General features: G+C 38.8%; 1 protein-coding gene across 2 annotated transcripts in view; it reads left to right on the forward strand.

The window, feature by feature from the left end:
- The window catches only part of KCNJ6 (potassium inwardly rectifying channel subfamily J member 6), a 162,695-nt gene that overhangs the window by 132,384 nt on the left and 13,457 nt on the right, over nucleotides 1-16,854 (forward strand). For both annotated transcript variants that reach the window (XM_089512003.1, XM_089512004.1), the window contains exon 2: nucleotides 318-1,238. In XM_089512003.1, the coding sequence (XP_089368129.1) occupies nucleotides 341-1,238 (898 nt within the window). In that variant the 5' untranslated portion in view covers nucleotides 318-340. The remainder of the gene's footprint in view (nucleotides 1-317; nucleotides 1,239-16,854) is intronic.

Below are 16,854 nucleotides of genomic sequence, written 5' to 3' on the forward strand. Positions count from 1 at the left end.
CCCTCAGTTTCCTATAGGAAAATTGAGACTGAATTAGGGAAAAAAGTAATTGTGATAAACAATAATAGCATATATCATTTATAAAAATGTAAATAAAATGGGCTATTTATTTTAACTTTATCAATAAAAGTTAACTAGTCATAATCATACAGCCCACATTGGTCCTTTCATTGTTAAAAGTCTGCAATTGATGCTTTAGTATCCCAAGAAAAACTTCAGTTGTTTTACACAAATGATATAGTGAGTATTGATGTACTCATAAATCACACTTGTTTAAATTACCTCAGTATTCATGTTCTCTTTTTCTTTAATGGCAGCTAATGTGCTGGAAGGAGACTCAATGGAGCAGGACGTGGAGAGCCCTGTTACAATTCATCCACCAAAGTTGCCAAAACAAGCCAGAGAAGATCTGCCAAAGCACTTAAGCAAAGAATGTACCAAGCGAAGAATCCAGAGATACGTTAGGAAGGATGGAAAGTGTAATGTTCACCATGGAAATGTAAGAGAGACTTATCGTTACCTGACTGATATCTTCACTACCTTGGTTGACCTCAAGTGGAGATTCAACCTTTTGATATTTGTCATGGTTTATACTGTGACTTGGCTGTTCTTTGGATTCATCTGGTGGTTAATTGCATACATCCGAGGAGATATGGAGCACATAGGGGATAAGAAATGGACCCCTTGCGTCAGTAACCTCAATGGGTTTGTCTCAGCCTTTTTATTCTCCATAGAGACAGAAACTACCATTGGATATGGCTATCGGGTCATCACAGACAAATGTCCTGAAGGGATTATCCTGCTTTTAGTTCAGTCTGTTTTAGGATCTATAGTTAATGCCTTCATGGTTGGCTGTATGTTTGTAAAAATCTCTCAGCCCAAGAAGAGAGCAGAAACCTTGGTGTTTTCTACTAATGCTGTCATTTCCATGCGAGATGGAAAGCTCTGTCTGATGTTTCGTGTTGGGGATCTTAGGAATTCGCACATTGTGGAAGCATCAATACGAGCCAAGTTGATCAAGTCTAAACAGACAAAAGAGGGAGAATTTATACCACTCAATCAGACAGATATCAATGTGGGTTATTATACAGGGGACGATCGCCTGTTTTTGGTTTCACCACTGATCATCAGCCATGAAATAAACCAACAGAGTCCTTTCTGGGAGATTTCCAAAGCCCAATTACCCAAAGAGGAATTAGAAATAGTTGTAATCCTAGAAGGAATGGTGGAAGCAACAGGTAACATTTCTTTTCTGCATGTTTTCTGTAATTTAAAACTTCTTCTAAAGAATTAAAAGATGATATTGAATTGTGTAAGGAGACAAAAGATAACCTGCAGAAATATTTCAGCATTTATCATCAGGTCCAAGGGTTAATCTTGTTCTTGTTGCAACTTGATGGTGCAAAAAATAATAAAATGGAGCAGGATTTAGGTGGCCTTGGAACATGCCATAGCAAAAAGAATGAGGAGGGGAGGGGACAGAGATAAATCAGTTACCATGTTTTTCTCGTGGTTGGGTAGGAGAACTGAAAAATACTGTATTTCTGACATTACTATAATTTTCAAATACTATGATAGCCGTATTGTCCAAAAAACTTGGGACACAGATTTTCTCAGCCCCTGACCTGAGTCAGTAGAAACCATGTCAATACAATGTGCTGTGTATGCATTTATAAATCCATGAATATGACCCTGACTTAACTTTCAAGTATATCCAGCTTACTGCAAGAAAGGTAAAAAATTGTGCACCAGGTAACGGTATGTTGAAATATGGCATTATTTCCACATGAAATTGCTAGCCAAGTAAAAGGAAATGCTGATTGCCAGAAATAAATGACTACTTTGTTTTTGTCTTAGGCATTGCTTTTTTTTCTTTTTGGCTGCTCTCCCACCCTACTTCCAGGAAAAACTTATCCCCTCCCCCATGACAGTTTGAAATTTTGATTTATTGGCCAATAAGACATTAAGAGAGATTTAGAATAGCAAATGAGAAGTATCTTGTTGTATGTTGACACTTTTTATTATATGCCTTCAAGCCAACTCTAACTTGAAGTCAACCCAATCATAGGTTTTCTTGGCATGATTTATTCAGAGCTGGTTTACCATTACCTTCTTCTGAGGCTGAGAGGGTACGATTTGCCTAAGGTTACCCAGTGGATTTCCATGGCTGAGTATGGTTTAAAACTCTGGCTTCCAACACTCAAACCACTATACAGTCAGTCCTCCATATCCATGGATTCTGCACCCACAGATTCAACCATCTGTGGCTTGAAAATATCCCCTCCCCCCCAAAAAAAATTCAAAAATCAAATCTTGATTTTGCAATTTTATATAAGGGACACCATTTTACTAGCATGTTGTATATGAAAGGACATGAGCATCCAGGGATTTTGGTATCCATGGGAGGTCCTGGAACCAAAGCCCCGTGGACACCAAGGACCTACTGTCTTGTCATTTGTACCTGTTTTTGGCTGGCAGAATAGTTCAAACAAAATAGTTCAAGCAAATAAACTGTGCATGTTTGTTTAACTATATGTTGTCACAGAAATCAGATATACTTTATTATGTCAGACTTTCTAAAATTTTCATGTTTATCCAATGTCGGGATTTCCCCACACAGAACTGTCTAAACAATTGACTCTGAATTCACTCTATGTCAAGAGCAAATAATTTCTGACAGTGGACCTCAGAAAAACCTATTTTTGCAGCTGGAGATTGCTCGACCAGAGTAAACAGTACTAGGGTAGAAGGATCAACAGTCTGATTTCGGAGAAGGCAAATATTTGTTTGAGCCACCATGGTGTAGTGGTTTGAGTATTGGGCTATGACTCTGGAGATCAAGGTTCAATTCCCTGATCAAGCATAAAATCTCACTGGGTGACCCTGGGCAAGTCACACTTTCTTAGCCTCAGAGGAATGCAATGGCAAACCCCCTCTGAAAAAAACTTGTCAAGAAAACCCTATAATAGATTTGCCTTAGGTTCACCTAAAAAGTCAAATTCCAAGACCAAAAATTACTTGGAGGCACACAACAACAACAACAAATATTTATATTCATCTTGCTGTTGCTCTGTGAGACATTTTTCCTTCCAAATACTCTCCACTTTTAGCACACCATTACAGGAAGTTTCATGCTTCCATTTTATAACATCAGAAACATGCTGATCCTAGATGTTGGAAAAGCGATTTGGGGGAAGGTAGTACCCAAAATCATCACCAACATGTCTAGAGTGGCTAGGGCATTATGGAAAGAGTTGTAATTCAAAAAGTAACTTCAGCTCTGAATGATACCATAAAATTAAATGATAGTGATGATGAAATCCTCTCCCTCTCCCTTTTTTTAAAAAAAAGAACCAAAGTTCTGATTCTCAGGAAGAATTGAACTAATGCTACCCCAAAAAGCTCAATTCGGTTGGCAATGTAACCTACTGATTATGGCAGAGGAACAAAAACTTTGTAAGAACAAGATGTCAAAGTGACCAAATTCAAGGTTATGTCCATCTGGACTATACAGATGGAGCTGACTCTACCAAACAAAAAGCATGTAAAAATCCACCACAAACTGTTCCCTCCAAATAAAAACATTAATAGGCTTTGAGTGTATAGAAGGGCATTTCATGAAAAATTCATAAAGGCAGAGCACAAGACAACAATGGAAAAAAACCAGGTGTGCTCCTAGGAAAAGGAGAGGCAGCCACAAACACCTGTTAAAATGTCAAGGCAAAGCACTGATGGCCAATAAAGATTGTATTGCAGAAAGACTTGTTGCTTTGAGAATGCTGCCAAGAAATAAAAACTGTAAAATATTATCGTCAACCTACAGCTTGGAGGTGGTGATGATTACAGTGAACTGCAATTATGACTTTGACAGAACTGAGCAGAACAAACTGGTTCAAAGCATTGGGCAGACATGAATAAAGTTTACAAGAAGATGATTTATACTCCATGGAAATCATGCACATTTAAAGCAAACTGAAAAGATCAATAGCCCAGCCCTAACACTAGAATGCCATATGAAGTGGGGCATTAACAGTTTTGTGTGTTTGTTGTTATTATTGTTTGCTAAAGGCAGCCAGGCAGTCCCTTAGCACCTCCTGACACTGCTTCTCGTAGAATCATAGAGCCGGAAGAGACCCAAAGGGCCATCCAGTCCAACCCCCTGCCATGCACAAACGAATAAGACTTCCCATCCAGTGAAATCTGCCCATGATGATTTTTATTTAGCTCAGTCAGTTTTAATATGTAGTTTTTAATCTTACATTGTTTAATCTTGTTTTAAGGGGGGCATTATGTATATATGGAAGTATTTTAACCTGTTGTACACCACTTTGATTGCCTGGTAAAAAGCAGGATAGAAATAAAAATTTTATTATTATTTTTATTATTATGCAGGAACTCACAATCAAAGCACCCCTGACAGATGGCCATCTAGCCCCCATTTCAAAACCTCAAAAGATAGAGACTCCACCACATTCTGAGGCAGTGTATTCTGCTGTCAAACAGCTCTTACCATCAGGATGTTCCTCCTAAAGTTTAAGTGAAATTTCTTTTCCTGTAGTCCTCTTCTTACATAATTAATGGGGCGAAATAAAATAGAATCCAGTTACATTCTAGATGGGAACCCACATACAGAGGTATATTTTATATGGTTAAACAAGACTAGCTGTGTCCTAATTGCCTGATTCAGTACCAATTGAAGTATGGAATAATTCATTTTTTGATTATAGCTCCCAGAATCCCCTAGCTAACATGGCCAGTGGTATACCAACAACAATCCATCAAAATAAATAAAATGGTATGTGAAAGTCTACTGGCCCCAGACTAGAAATATGAGTGAGTAGATATTTTAGTACCAGTAGTGAAACTGGAGATTGTTGTTTGTGTTTGCCAGTTGCCACCCATCAACTGCATTCCCAAGAAAGCAAAGTTCTTTGTAATTCAACAGTGATAGTCTGAACATCTGTAGCCTCAGGCCAACACACTGTGTGAGAGGCAATAGACCTGAGCCCCATTCCCACTTGGCAGATTAAACGGCTTATATTGGCGCGATTCTGACTCGGATTATTTTCCAAGTCTAATTCAAATTTTTTCCATAGTTTCCATTACGAAAAGGGGCAAATTACTTTGATTTATTTAGACCCTGTTTTCATTCCCATTTATTTTAAATCACTGTATTTTAAAGTGGAGTAATTTGCTCCCCGTTCCCATTTGTGTCCGCAAGCTGTCAATCAAGCCTGTAGGCTTCAGACGTCACAAGTGTCATCACCTGATTCTAAATACAGTGGTACCCCGGGATACGAATGCGCCGCCTTACGAAATTTCCGGGTTACGAAAAAAATCCATGTAATTAAATGTTTCCGGGTTACGAAGGTTATTCTGGGTTACGAAGAAAATTTTTGGTGCTTTTCGGCGCGATTTCACACGAAATCGCGGCTTTCGCTATTAGCGCCTAAGGGCATTTCGGCTAGCGAAAGTTTCCGGGTTACGAAAGCGGCGGCGGAACGAATTATTTTCGTAACCCGGGGTACCACTGTACTTTGACATGGCTTATTTTGCTCCCCGTTCCCATTTCTGTTGGGGTTTTGGGGGGGGGGGGTCAGCTAATGAAAATCGGCTGCATCCAAGGCTCTTCTGTGTCTCCCCAGACTCCCTCCAGGAAAGAGAGAAGGAGCCTCTATTTGTCCTAAACCCCTTGCATCTGAAGCTCTTCTGTATCTCCCCAGACTCCCTCCAGGAAAGAGAGAAGGAGCCTCTATTCGTCCTAAACCCCTTGCATCTGAGGCTCTTCTGTGTCTTCCCAGACTCCCTCTAGGAAAGAGAGAAGGAGCCTCTATTCGTCCTAAACCCCTTGCATCTGAGGCTCTTCTGTGTCTCCCCATACTCCCTTTGGGAAAGAGAGAAGGGGAGCCTTTGTTCCCCTCAAATCCCTTGGCGTCCAGGCTCTTCTATGTCTCCCCAGACTCCCTTTGGAAAAGAGAGAAGAGGAACCTCTAATCACCCCAAATCCCTTTGCCTGCCCCATTGCTCCCTGGGCTGTCTGGGGGGAGATCAAGAAGGCATGTACTGCAAAGCCCATCTGCTGCTCAGGCACTCAGGTGCTCAGGCAGAGGCAAAATAGGAAAAAAATAAAAAAATAAAAAACAATAGTTAAAATGGTGTTCAATGGCTCCCCTCACACATCGGTCTATGAATGTGGAGCAGAGGGGCGGTTGCAGGGGGAGTAATGTGTTTACTGTGTTTGGAGCTCAATGTAGCGTGATCGCCTTACCCTGCTTCCCAATCCACTGGGGGGAAAGGCTATATGAACGGAAGAAAATGGTGCCGGCGATGCAGAAAGAGAAAAAAGAGGGTGATACCCCCAGGCCAGCCCCTTGAGCACTGCTCCTCCCATCTCCAGGTTCCAGAATCAGACACCCTTTCGTTCCCATTCGTATGCCACAAATCAGACTCAGGAGGCACAGTAAAACTCTCTAAAAAGCTGCTGTTTTTTTAAAACCAGTTTCTCGACCTATAATTCAGGTTTTTCAGGAAAATTTGATTCAGAGTCTAATTCCAATGGGAACGATATCAGAGCAATGCGGGTCAAATGTGCGCTCAAATGGAAACGATGCACCCATGATTCACATCCTGATCTGCATTATAGGCCAGTGGGAATGGGGCCCTGGTTGCATCTGGATGGAGCCAGGAGTTTCATACTGCTTCTCTGTTCCTGTTGAAACTGGGGTTCATGCAGGAAGGTTCACCCCACCAGTATAGGATGGGTCCCTAGTCTGCCCTACTGCTTGGAGCACAAGCCATTAATGGCTTCTAAACTGGTGTGTCCTGAAAGTGTTGCATCACACTGACTCTTCTATTTGTTTACTAATAAAACATGCAAGTTTGAAAAAGCTAAAAACTTGAAATTAACTACAGTCAGCCCCTCCTATCCACAGATTCTTTATCCATGGATTCAATCATCCATGGCTTGAAAATATTTTTAAAATAATACATTCCAAAAAGCAAACCTTGATTTTGCCATTTTGTGTAAGAGACACCATTTTACTATGCCATTGTATTTAATGGGACTTGACTAACCAAAGATTTTTGTATCCATGGTGGGATCCTGGAACCAACCCCAGTGGATAGCAAGGGATCACTGTATATAGATATATTCATTTCCTTACTGCTAATCATCTAAATCTGCTTGCAGTTTCATTTATGTTTTTGACAGCTCAAAAAGCAATGTTTGCAGAAGGGTTTATGGTTACATTTTTAAAAAAAAAGCCATGCTCACCAGCTGTGGAAAAAGTGTTTGAACAGCAGTAAAGTGTGCACACAGAATGCTATTTAGATACTAAATGAGGCTATCAGATAGATTACTCCTATGCAAAGTGAGCTGACTTTTAGCTATAAACCTGTTGACTGGCTGATGATTGTCCTTCTGACTTTGTACTGTACTAATAAACAGCTGTATTTATTGTCATCATCAAAGCTGTCTGTACTTAGTGTTCAAAAAAGTGGGAACATTCTGTGTCAGGGTAGCAAAAATTCTCCTTTTATAAATGCAAATTAAGCACAATTTCAGATTTGCATACTTTGGTTATACAAAGAACTGAAATCTTCCCAACTGGCCACTGAAATCCCCATTCATCCAGAAGATTTACCATTGGGCTCAATTCACCATTATTTCTATTAACAGTAGGCCCATAAAAATGAGGCACATTAGTCATAACTAACTTGTCTTATTTATTTCAATAGGTCTACTCTAGGTAGGATTAATGTTGAATATGACTCATTGCCCAGAATTTTTGGAGCTCATCTTAGCAGTAAGCACCAGCCTCTTTTTTTAAAAAAACTGAAGACTAAGATTATCATTATGTTCCATTCTGTGCCAACAGCAAATCCCATGCTCTCCCTCTGGCCAAATTCCTACAAGTCAATGCCAATTCCCACTGACCATTTCATTCAGAAAATCTTGGCCATACATTACAGATTGATTAAGCTCTTATTCATCTACCAAAGATGGTGGCAGCAGCAAGAAGGAGAAAAAAACAGAAACATGGTGGCAGCAGTGGCATGCGGAGGCTCCAGGCCACCTAGTATCTTGAATAAGGGAGGAAAGCAACCCTTGGAACCATAGTGCTCTGAGACAGATAACTTGGACAATGCCTATACCATGAAACAGGCAATTGTTCAAGCCACCTTCCCAGAGTGCCATGGCTCCCTCCTATTCCCCACAGCCAGGCATTCAGGGAATACAGGTTCAGTCTCCCTTATCCAGAATTCCAAAATTCAAAATCTTTCAAAAACCTGGCTGAAATAGTGAGGTTCAAAATATACAAACTTTGGAGAATATAACACAGAAGGCTTACCATGAGTAAATCGCCATGAAATTGTCTGAAATCATGAAAAAAATATGATTGAAGGTTCACACCCACATGCGCTTCTCCCATCAGTAGATCAATACTGAGGCATATGCTTGTCCGTGGAGTTGTCATTTGGCAATAACAGCTCCATGGATGCTTTACTCATGGGACAAGTGAGCTCCATGGATGCTTTACTCATGGGACAAGTGAGCGCCGACATGACAATTTACTGACGAGAGAAGCATACAGAGGTGTGAACCCCAATCACGCTTTTTTATGATTTCAGATGATTTCATGGCAATTTACTCATGATAGGCCTCCTGTGTGATTTATTTCATGTAGAAAATTATTTAAAATATTCTATACAATATAAAATATTGTATAAAATTACATTCAGGCTATGTGTATAACGTGTATATGAAACAGAAATGAATTTTGTGTTTAGACATGGGTCCCATCTCCAAGATATCTCATTATGTGCATATATGCCAATACAGGTATTCCAAAATAAATAAATAATCCAAAATCCAAAACACTTTTGGTCCCAAGCTTTTTGGACAAAGGAGACAATCACTAAGAAGTCAATTTTATTTTTGCAAAGAGAAAAGAGCCAGACATTTTTTAAAGAAAATTAGGTCCAGAACACGTTGCAGAAATAATCCAGTTTGAGACCACTTTAACTGCCCTGGCTCAGTGCTAGGAAATCCTGGGAATTGTAGTTTATTGTGGCACCAGAGCTGTCTAACAGAGAAAGCTAAATGTCTCACAAAACTACAGTTCCCAGAATTTCCTAGCGTTGAGCCAGGACAGTCTCAAACTGAATTATTTCTGCAGTGTGTTTTGGACCTAACTTCCTTGACATTTCTGTCAGAATACATTTATGTAATATCAGCTGTGCATTAGAAGGGACCATAACTGAGTGGAACAGCACATAATTTGTAAACTGAATATCCTCAAGTTAAATTCCTGGATTCTCCAGGTAAGGCCAGTAAAAAATCCTGCCTGAAATCCTAAAGCTACTGCCAATTGGTGTTGATAATCAGTATCTAGACTAGCTGGACCAATGGTCTGATTCATTAAAATGAAGTGTTGTCTATTAAAAAACATACAGAAAGCCATGCTTTTATAAAAGAATGCATGATCTGAGGCTACAGAGATATAGTCCAGTGCCCTGTGCCTTGTCATCTAATATATGTCCTTCTTGCATAGGATTAATACTACTGGTGACATGATATGGTAGGGTGTTAATTTCTGCTATGCTATGTGAGCACAGCAGTCATCATAAGAATGAACGGTTGTTATATATATATCCCCCCTCCCATCAGGCTCTGTGGGAAGGAAATTTCTTGCATTAAAATATGAATATTTTTAAAAGATGGATTCTTTGACAGGAGGCAGACGACAATTTGATAGCAAGTGAAAATGATTTACAGTGAGCATCACTTCCTGTAGTATACAAAAAAAAATTATTTCTGTCCTATTTCAGTGTCGTAGGTACTATATCGATTTTTTTTTTGTGGTAATACAGAAGTCTTACATTGGAATATATCCAGTAACAAACATGGCATTGTTTATAGTTTTTATAATCTATGATTCTGTGACATTATTTATATTTTTGTGGGTTTTTCAGACTATGTGGCCATGTTCTAGAAGATGCATTCTCTGAAGATGCCAGCCACAGATATAGCAAAACATCAACAATAAACTCTTCTAGAACATGGCCACATAGACCAAAAAAACCCACAAAAAACTATGGATGCCGGCCATGAAAGCCTTCAACTTCACATGACATTATTTGTTGTTGTGGAAGCTACCTTTGGTCCGTCCTGGGAGAAAGGTGGCATATAAATAAAGAAAAGAAGGAAGGAAGGAAGGAAGGAAGGAAGGAAGGAAGGAAGGAAGGAAGATCAGTTTATTGAGGGATAATAATAATAAATTATTTATTTATTTATTTATTTATTTATTTATTTATTTATTATAACTACAATGTATCTGCAACACTTTCCTCTCTACAAACTCAGGCTCATGTATGGAAACCAATTAAACTTTGGCCAAATCACACTCTCTCAGCCTTGGGGGAAGTCAATGGCAGACCTCCTTTGAATACCTCTTGCTTAGAAAACCGTAAGTCAGAATTGACTTAAAGGTATATAACAACAACAACAAAACAAATTAAATAAAGGAATATGTGGCATATCTATAGAAGGAAAAGCCAAGAAAGGCAAGTGCCAGCAGTGGTCAGAAGCCAGCACCTGAAGATCAGATAGGTTTTTAAAAAAAAAAAAATACTTCAAAAAATTTTAACAAGTTGTGTCTTCATTTTTAAAGCTTTCAGTACCATTGTCAATTGCTGGCTGACACATTCCCCTTAAGAACACATATTTTTGCAGTTGATACTGCTTGAAAGTAAGACATCAAGCTCTACCTTCCTAGCTTTTACAGATGATAGATAGGATTTTAAGCATATCATCATCTAAAACTGCAGCAGCTATTTTTATAAGTTGTATCATCCACTACAGATGAGAAAAATTTCCACTGCCTTAGAGCCTGTCCACAAATTTGCACTTTTGTAGAACAAGTGCCAATTAAGAGTGTGAAATACCTACATTCTGATTTGGTCGTTTCCAGACACGATTTTTATATTTGGTGTCGCTGTAACTAGGTGCTCAGACTGTAGTGTGACAATGAATTAAGCCCTAGATTTATTGCTGGCGATATCTTTATAATAAAAATAAATCAAACCTTTCTAGGAGAGAATGCAAATATGTTAGAAACAGAATCCTTTTTTTAACAAAAAATACTATTCCTTTTCCTCCTACATCGCATCCACCTTAATCATCTTACACCCACATAACTGGCTCGACTTCAATGACACTGTCTCCTCTGCTAGCTTAAGAAACTGTTATATATTTCCATGATAACTGAAAATGAACAATTTTAAAACCAAGTTGTTAAATTCCACATACTTGGAACAGTGTGTGGGAGTTGCATGGATTGGCACATAAGGAACAAAGTCATCCCTCTACTTGCACACACATATACACTTTTGAAAACCTGCATTAAAACCTGCTTTTACTGCATTACAGTCACAGCGAGGGAATTACACACAAACCAAACACCTTGTGATTAGGGGTTTGTTGTTCTGTGCCTTCAAGTCATTTCTAACTTATGCTCACCCTAAAATGAACCTATCATGGGGTTTTCTTGGCAAGATTTGTTCAGAGGGGGTTTGACTTTGACTTGTTCTCAGGCTGAGAGAGTGTGGCTTGCTCATGATCACCCAGTCCCTTTCCATGGCTGAGCAGGAATTTGATTCCTGATCTGTCTGGCCTTCAAACCATTACACCATACTGGCTCTCCTTGTGATTAGAGGTGCCAAAGATTTTAAAAATAGGATCCAATTACAGTTTTCTAGACAAAAGTAACCAACCATGCTTGAAGCAGGAATATAAGATTTGTGACATGTTAATCTATGCAAGTATTCTTTATTTATTTATTTATTTATTTATTTATTTACATTATTCATTTATTTAATTTATATCCCACCTTTCTCCTTTCACAGATGGCTTACATCCAATGTAAATAAGGTACAAAGAAAACTATCAGTAGAATTTTTAAAAAAAAAATAAACAAACAATCCTACTAAAAACACAATCTTAAAAACAATTAAAAATATATCTAAAACTTAATAAAGCCAGTGTGCTGTAATGGTTTGAGTGATGGACTATGATTTTGGAGGCCAAGATTTGATTCCCCACTTGGCCGTGAAACCTGCTGGGTGACACTATGCTCACCCTTGCGTGAGAGGGAGCATTCCATGTAAGAAGTTCAGTTCACAGGAATTTAGGATTGAAGCTGTTGACTTTGTGATACTTGATCTTCTTTTTACTCCGCCTGCTTTTGTAAAACTTTTTTATTCTAGTCTTGGCTGCTTTTAAGACAGGCATAAAAAGAGAGGCTAACAGTCCAAGCATCTGAGGAAGTAGACCAAATCTACAAAAGCTTATCCTGCAACTTCTTTTACATAGATAATCTCAAAGGTGCTGCAAGATCCCTTTGCAGTCCTTAAATAAATAACTAAACCCCACTTTTCAAGGCAATAGAATAACCTGTCCTTAAAGTAGCAGTGAGAGAACATATGGAACCAACATGGCCTGTGGTCAGGGATGGTGGGAGCCACACTCCAACATCTATAGTTCAGATGCCGCAGATTTATAGGGATGTAGCTATGGGGGGGAGGAATAAGACCATTGCTCCCCCCCATAAGAATTCTGGCTCCCAATGATTTTTTTTCTTCTGTTCCCAAATGTCTACCATTGCAGAGAGTGACACTGAAAAACTTGCACACCTAGAATTCTTATATCTGCTGTGTTTGCATTCCTTTGGTTACTTTGCCTGCCCCTTTTGCTACATTACATTTCTAAATGCTCAGCTGAAGTTTTACATTACAGTACTAGCATGCTAGAAATTGGGAGACTGAGGAAAAATTCATTAGAAGCGATGGCAGAATTCTTACTAGAGGACAATGTCCTGATTCTCTGTTAGAACTACCCCGCAACCCCAGCCTTAGGACAGGATCCAACAGTGTACTTCAGCTTGATCTTGCTATTTCTGCCAGCAGAATCAAAACTTTGGGTTCATCTACACTGTGGAAATAATGCCATCTGACACCACTTTAACTGCCATGGCTCCATTCTGCAGAATCCTAGGATCTGTAGATTTATGGGGCACCAGAAATCTTTGGCAAAGAAGGATTGTAAAACTGCAAATCCCCGGATTCCGTAGAATGGAACTACAGCACTTGAAGTGATGTCACACAACATCATTTCTACAGTGCAGATGCACCCTTTCTTATCTTGCCCCACAGTCCTCTGTGGTGTCTGAAACCCATTCCAGAGAGTTTCCCATACCTCAAGAACAAGTTTCTAGAGCATGTGGGAAGCTATAGGGATAGAGTAATCAGATATCCTTTTTTAGGATTTCAACCATTTCAACCTTCTATCCAGAAGGAATTCCAAAATGTCCTCCCTTTTGAGCATGACTAGGAAGCATGAATTTATATTTAGATTAGTGTTTTTAGCTTTGATTTTTGTCATGTCCTATATTTTTCTTGAATGTCCTACATTTTCTGGTGCCTTGTCCTCCTTTGCAGTGGGATATTGGGTTACCCTGTACGGGGGTGGAGGAGAATTGTCCTCATGCCAATTCCACTGGTGGAAGTACACCCAGTGGACTGTGGCCTTATTGATTATAGAACTAGTTATAGCTAGTGACACCCTTTTGCTTCTCAGATTAAGGAGAAACCAGGACTTCACTAGCACACAATTATCAAATGAAAACAATGACATCTTCATGTACAGAGCTCCTGACACAACATGCTAGAGATGTGCAAATACACTGTCATGTGTGTCTGTGTGTCTGCCATTCCACCAGTCCGCTCTATTCCCATCTATGAGTAGACCATGTATGAGAGATTGTTGCCAAAGATGGAGTTTGCCAACAGTTGCAAATAAATGCTGAACAGTTATGAATTTATTTATTCTAATTAAAACAATTAGCTGCAATATATTAGACATTTTTCCTGTTTGCAAGCAAATACATGGGGAAATATATCCACCAGCCTAAAAGGATATCTTACAAACCTAGTATTAAACTATTTTCATTGCTCCGCTCACTTAATCTCAGCATATTCACTTCAGCATCTCCTGATAATTTGTTGTTCAGTTTCACCATATGTTTACTGCAGCTGGATGTATCCATCATTTCCCATTTATTCTCTTCCAACACTGTCTTAACTGTCCCACTGACTCTCTGAAATCTGCTAATTGTCTTCTCACTGCTGACAGTTAAATTTCTTTCTCCTCCCCTCAAACGACAAAGGTAATTTTCACATTATGATGATTGGACCCATTTTATTAAGTGCAAAAAGAAACCAAATGATCTTTATGGTAAAATTCATAGAATGCGAAATAAATATTTTGGTCAACCAAAAATGTAAATTCAAAGAATAATCTTTCCATCTCTTATTGCTGTCTGATGAAGTTAGCATCCATTCATTTAGCTGAATTCAATTAAAGTGAGATTCAGTTAAAATTATATGTGGCACATTCAGATATACAGAAAAACATCTACTGCTTAGATACAAGTATATTTTGTCATTCCCTCTGTAGCTATGATATTACAGAATATTCATAATAATGTTAACTGCTAAAAAGAGAGAATGTCAACAACAGAATGTTACCAGAAAATCCCAGAACAAAAGAAGTTGGAATTATCCAATGAAAATAGTTGTCACTTTCTCCTTATCATGTGCAAAACTGCCTTTTTAAATCACACTGGGATTTTTTTTTAAAAAAATTAAGAACAATGCTTTAATTAATTAGCCGTACCAATAAATTGATTACATCTTGTGGCTTATTACTTTCACATAGCAGTGACAAGATAATGTTAGGATAATGAAAAATAGACACGTTCAGCCATAGGTTGAGTATATATCAACACAGCACACATTAGCATTGCTTTGGCAAGTTTGATAACAGTGTGAGATCTACAGTGCAAACATTCTGTGCATTGTCACTTGAACAGTAGGTTTTTTAAAAACAAATTTCAAAATTCCTGCCACTTATTGCATACAATAAAAAGACAAAAAACAAACAAAAAACCCAGCAAATCTATTGGATTTTGCCAGTATTGTTTCGTTTTATGGCAGCTCAAAAAAAAATCTATACTCTTTTGTGGGTTGGGGGTTGTTGTTGCTGTTTTTGTTTGGAAAACTATAATCCAGCAACGTTGGCTGACCCCATTCAGAGGGACCTAGGCATTCTCATTGGGGTCAAAAAGTAGAAGACCTTTCATCCTCTGAAATCTTCATTGAGTTCAGAATATGTACCACAACTCACTCCGTGCATGTTTTTCTCTTAATTCTGATGCATGAGGGTTAAATATCTGCTGCTGCTGCTCTGCCTTCAATGTATGGCAACCTTACGTTGAACATATCACAGGGTTTTCTGGGGCTGGGAGTGTGTAACTTGCCCAAGGTCACCCAGTGGGTTTCCATGATTGAATAGGGAATCCATGTCCACTCGTTCTATAGGAACGACCAACTGTTTATAGTAATTTCTCAGATCTGTTTTGTTTTGTTTTTGTAGACAAGGGAATGGTTTGCTGAAGTTGTCCTGTGGTTTGAAAGAAAAATTTTCTCCTCTCTGAATTTTAATTTTTTTAAATTTAAAGTTATCTAGTGCAAAACTGCCATTTCACTGGTACACTGTAGTACTGTAACTCTTTTAAAAAACTAAAAGAAAGGAGAAGGGAAAGAAACATACTGGTCCACTTTATCTTAAAATTAAAAAGAAACCTGTTTGAGGATGGCCGGGGGGGGGGGGGGGGGAGAATGTTGCAGCAGGTGCTGGCAATTGTAACAAAATAGCCTGGGACAACAGAGACATTTGGATATTTAAAAAAAAAAAAACTCTTAGCCATGTCAGCCAATATCACAACCTCCTGGCACATTTCCTCAATCTGGTGGAATCCTGAGCACTAAAGCTGCCCTGGTAAGGTACAATACTGCTTGTGCATGAACAACATATGTGTATGTTTCCAAATTTGTTTTACACCACAATTTTTAACTGATCACAGTCTTTAACTCACCCATATAAAACAGGAAGACAATGGAGGCAACAATCTCACAGTGATTATTTGGAATAGCGTCATGTGCTTTGTTTACTGCCATTCAGCCTTTCCTCATGGGTTTCTCTATCTCTTTCTGAAATAACACACTATTCTCAAAGACTGTAGCAGGGTCAAAGTGAGAGAAATGGGTGAAAGTGACCAGAAAGTGAAATTAGATGTTATCAGAAGAGATTTGCGGGATGGCTGTTTTATTGCCAAATACCTAGAAGATGACAACACTCAACTCAAAACCAGAGAGATATAGAAGACCTTTGTCAGGTGCAACAGTACAGGAGAAAGATGAAGGTGGAAAAGGCCTAAGAAGTTCCCCCAATCAAAAGTCCTCTAGGGGTAGAGAGGATTAAGATCATTCTTCTTAAACCTATCTCCCTATCACATGTTGACATGTCCAGAAGCACAGAGATGTCTGTCCAGCTCCTTTTAGGGTATTATACTTAATGCATAATTCTCAAAGGAAATCACCAAGTGGCAGCACTAGGAAAAAAAATGATGGGAGACACATAGAAGAGGTAAAATGCACAAAAGCAGGCTGCTTTGTACCACAATTTGGGTTTCTGAAAGCAAAATGACCGTGTATTTTGCATTAGCAAGTCTACCTAAAATATATTTTCCCTGTAGAGGCTGATCCTAGCACAAAAATGTGTCAGTTTGTAGGCATAAGTCTAAATCTACAGAACCCTCTTTGGCCAGGTGATCTCAGAGATCTGCCAACAAAGCGAAATCTGCCAGGAAAAATGATGTGCTGGCTAAGATCTGCCAGTAGAAAGCCAAAAAAAGAAGAAGATAGAATGGCACCAGGGGCTGCATTATGCCAGAT

Source organism: Sceloporus occidentalis, unplaced genomic scaffold (genome assembly GCF_023333645.1).
Source record: "Sceloporus occidentalis isolate IW3139 unplaced genomic scaffold, rSceOcc1.0.p SCAF_2, whole genome shotgun sequence".
In the NCBI taxonomy this organism is placed as follows: domain Eukaryota; kingdom Metazoa; phylum Chordata; class Lepidosauria; order Squamata; family Phrynosomatidae; genus Sceloporus; species Sceloporus occidentalis.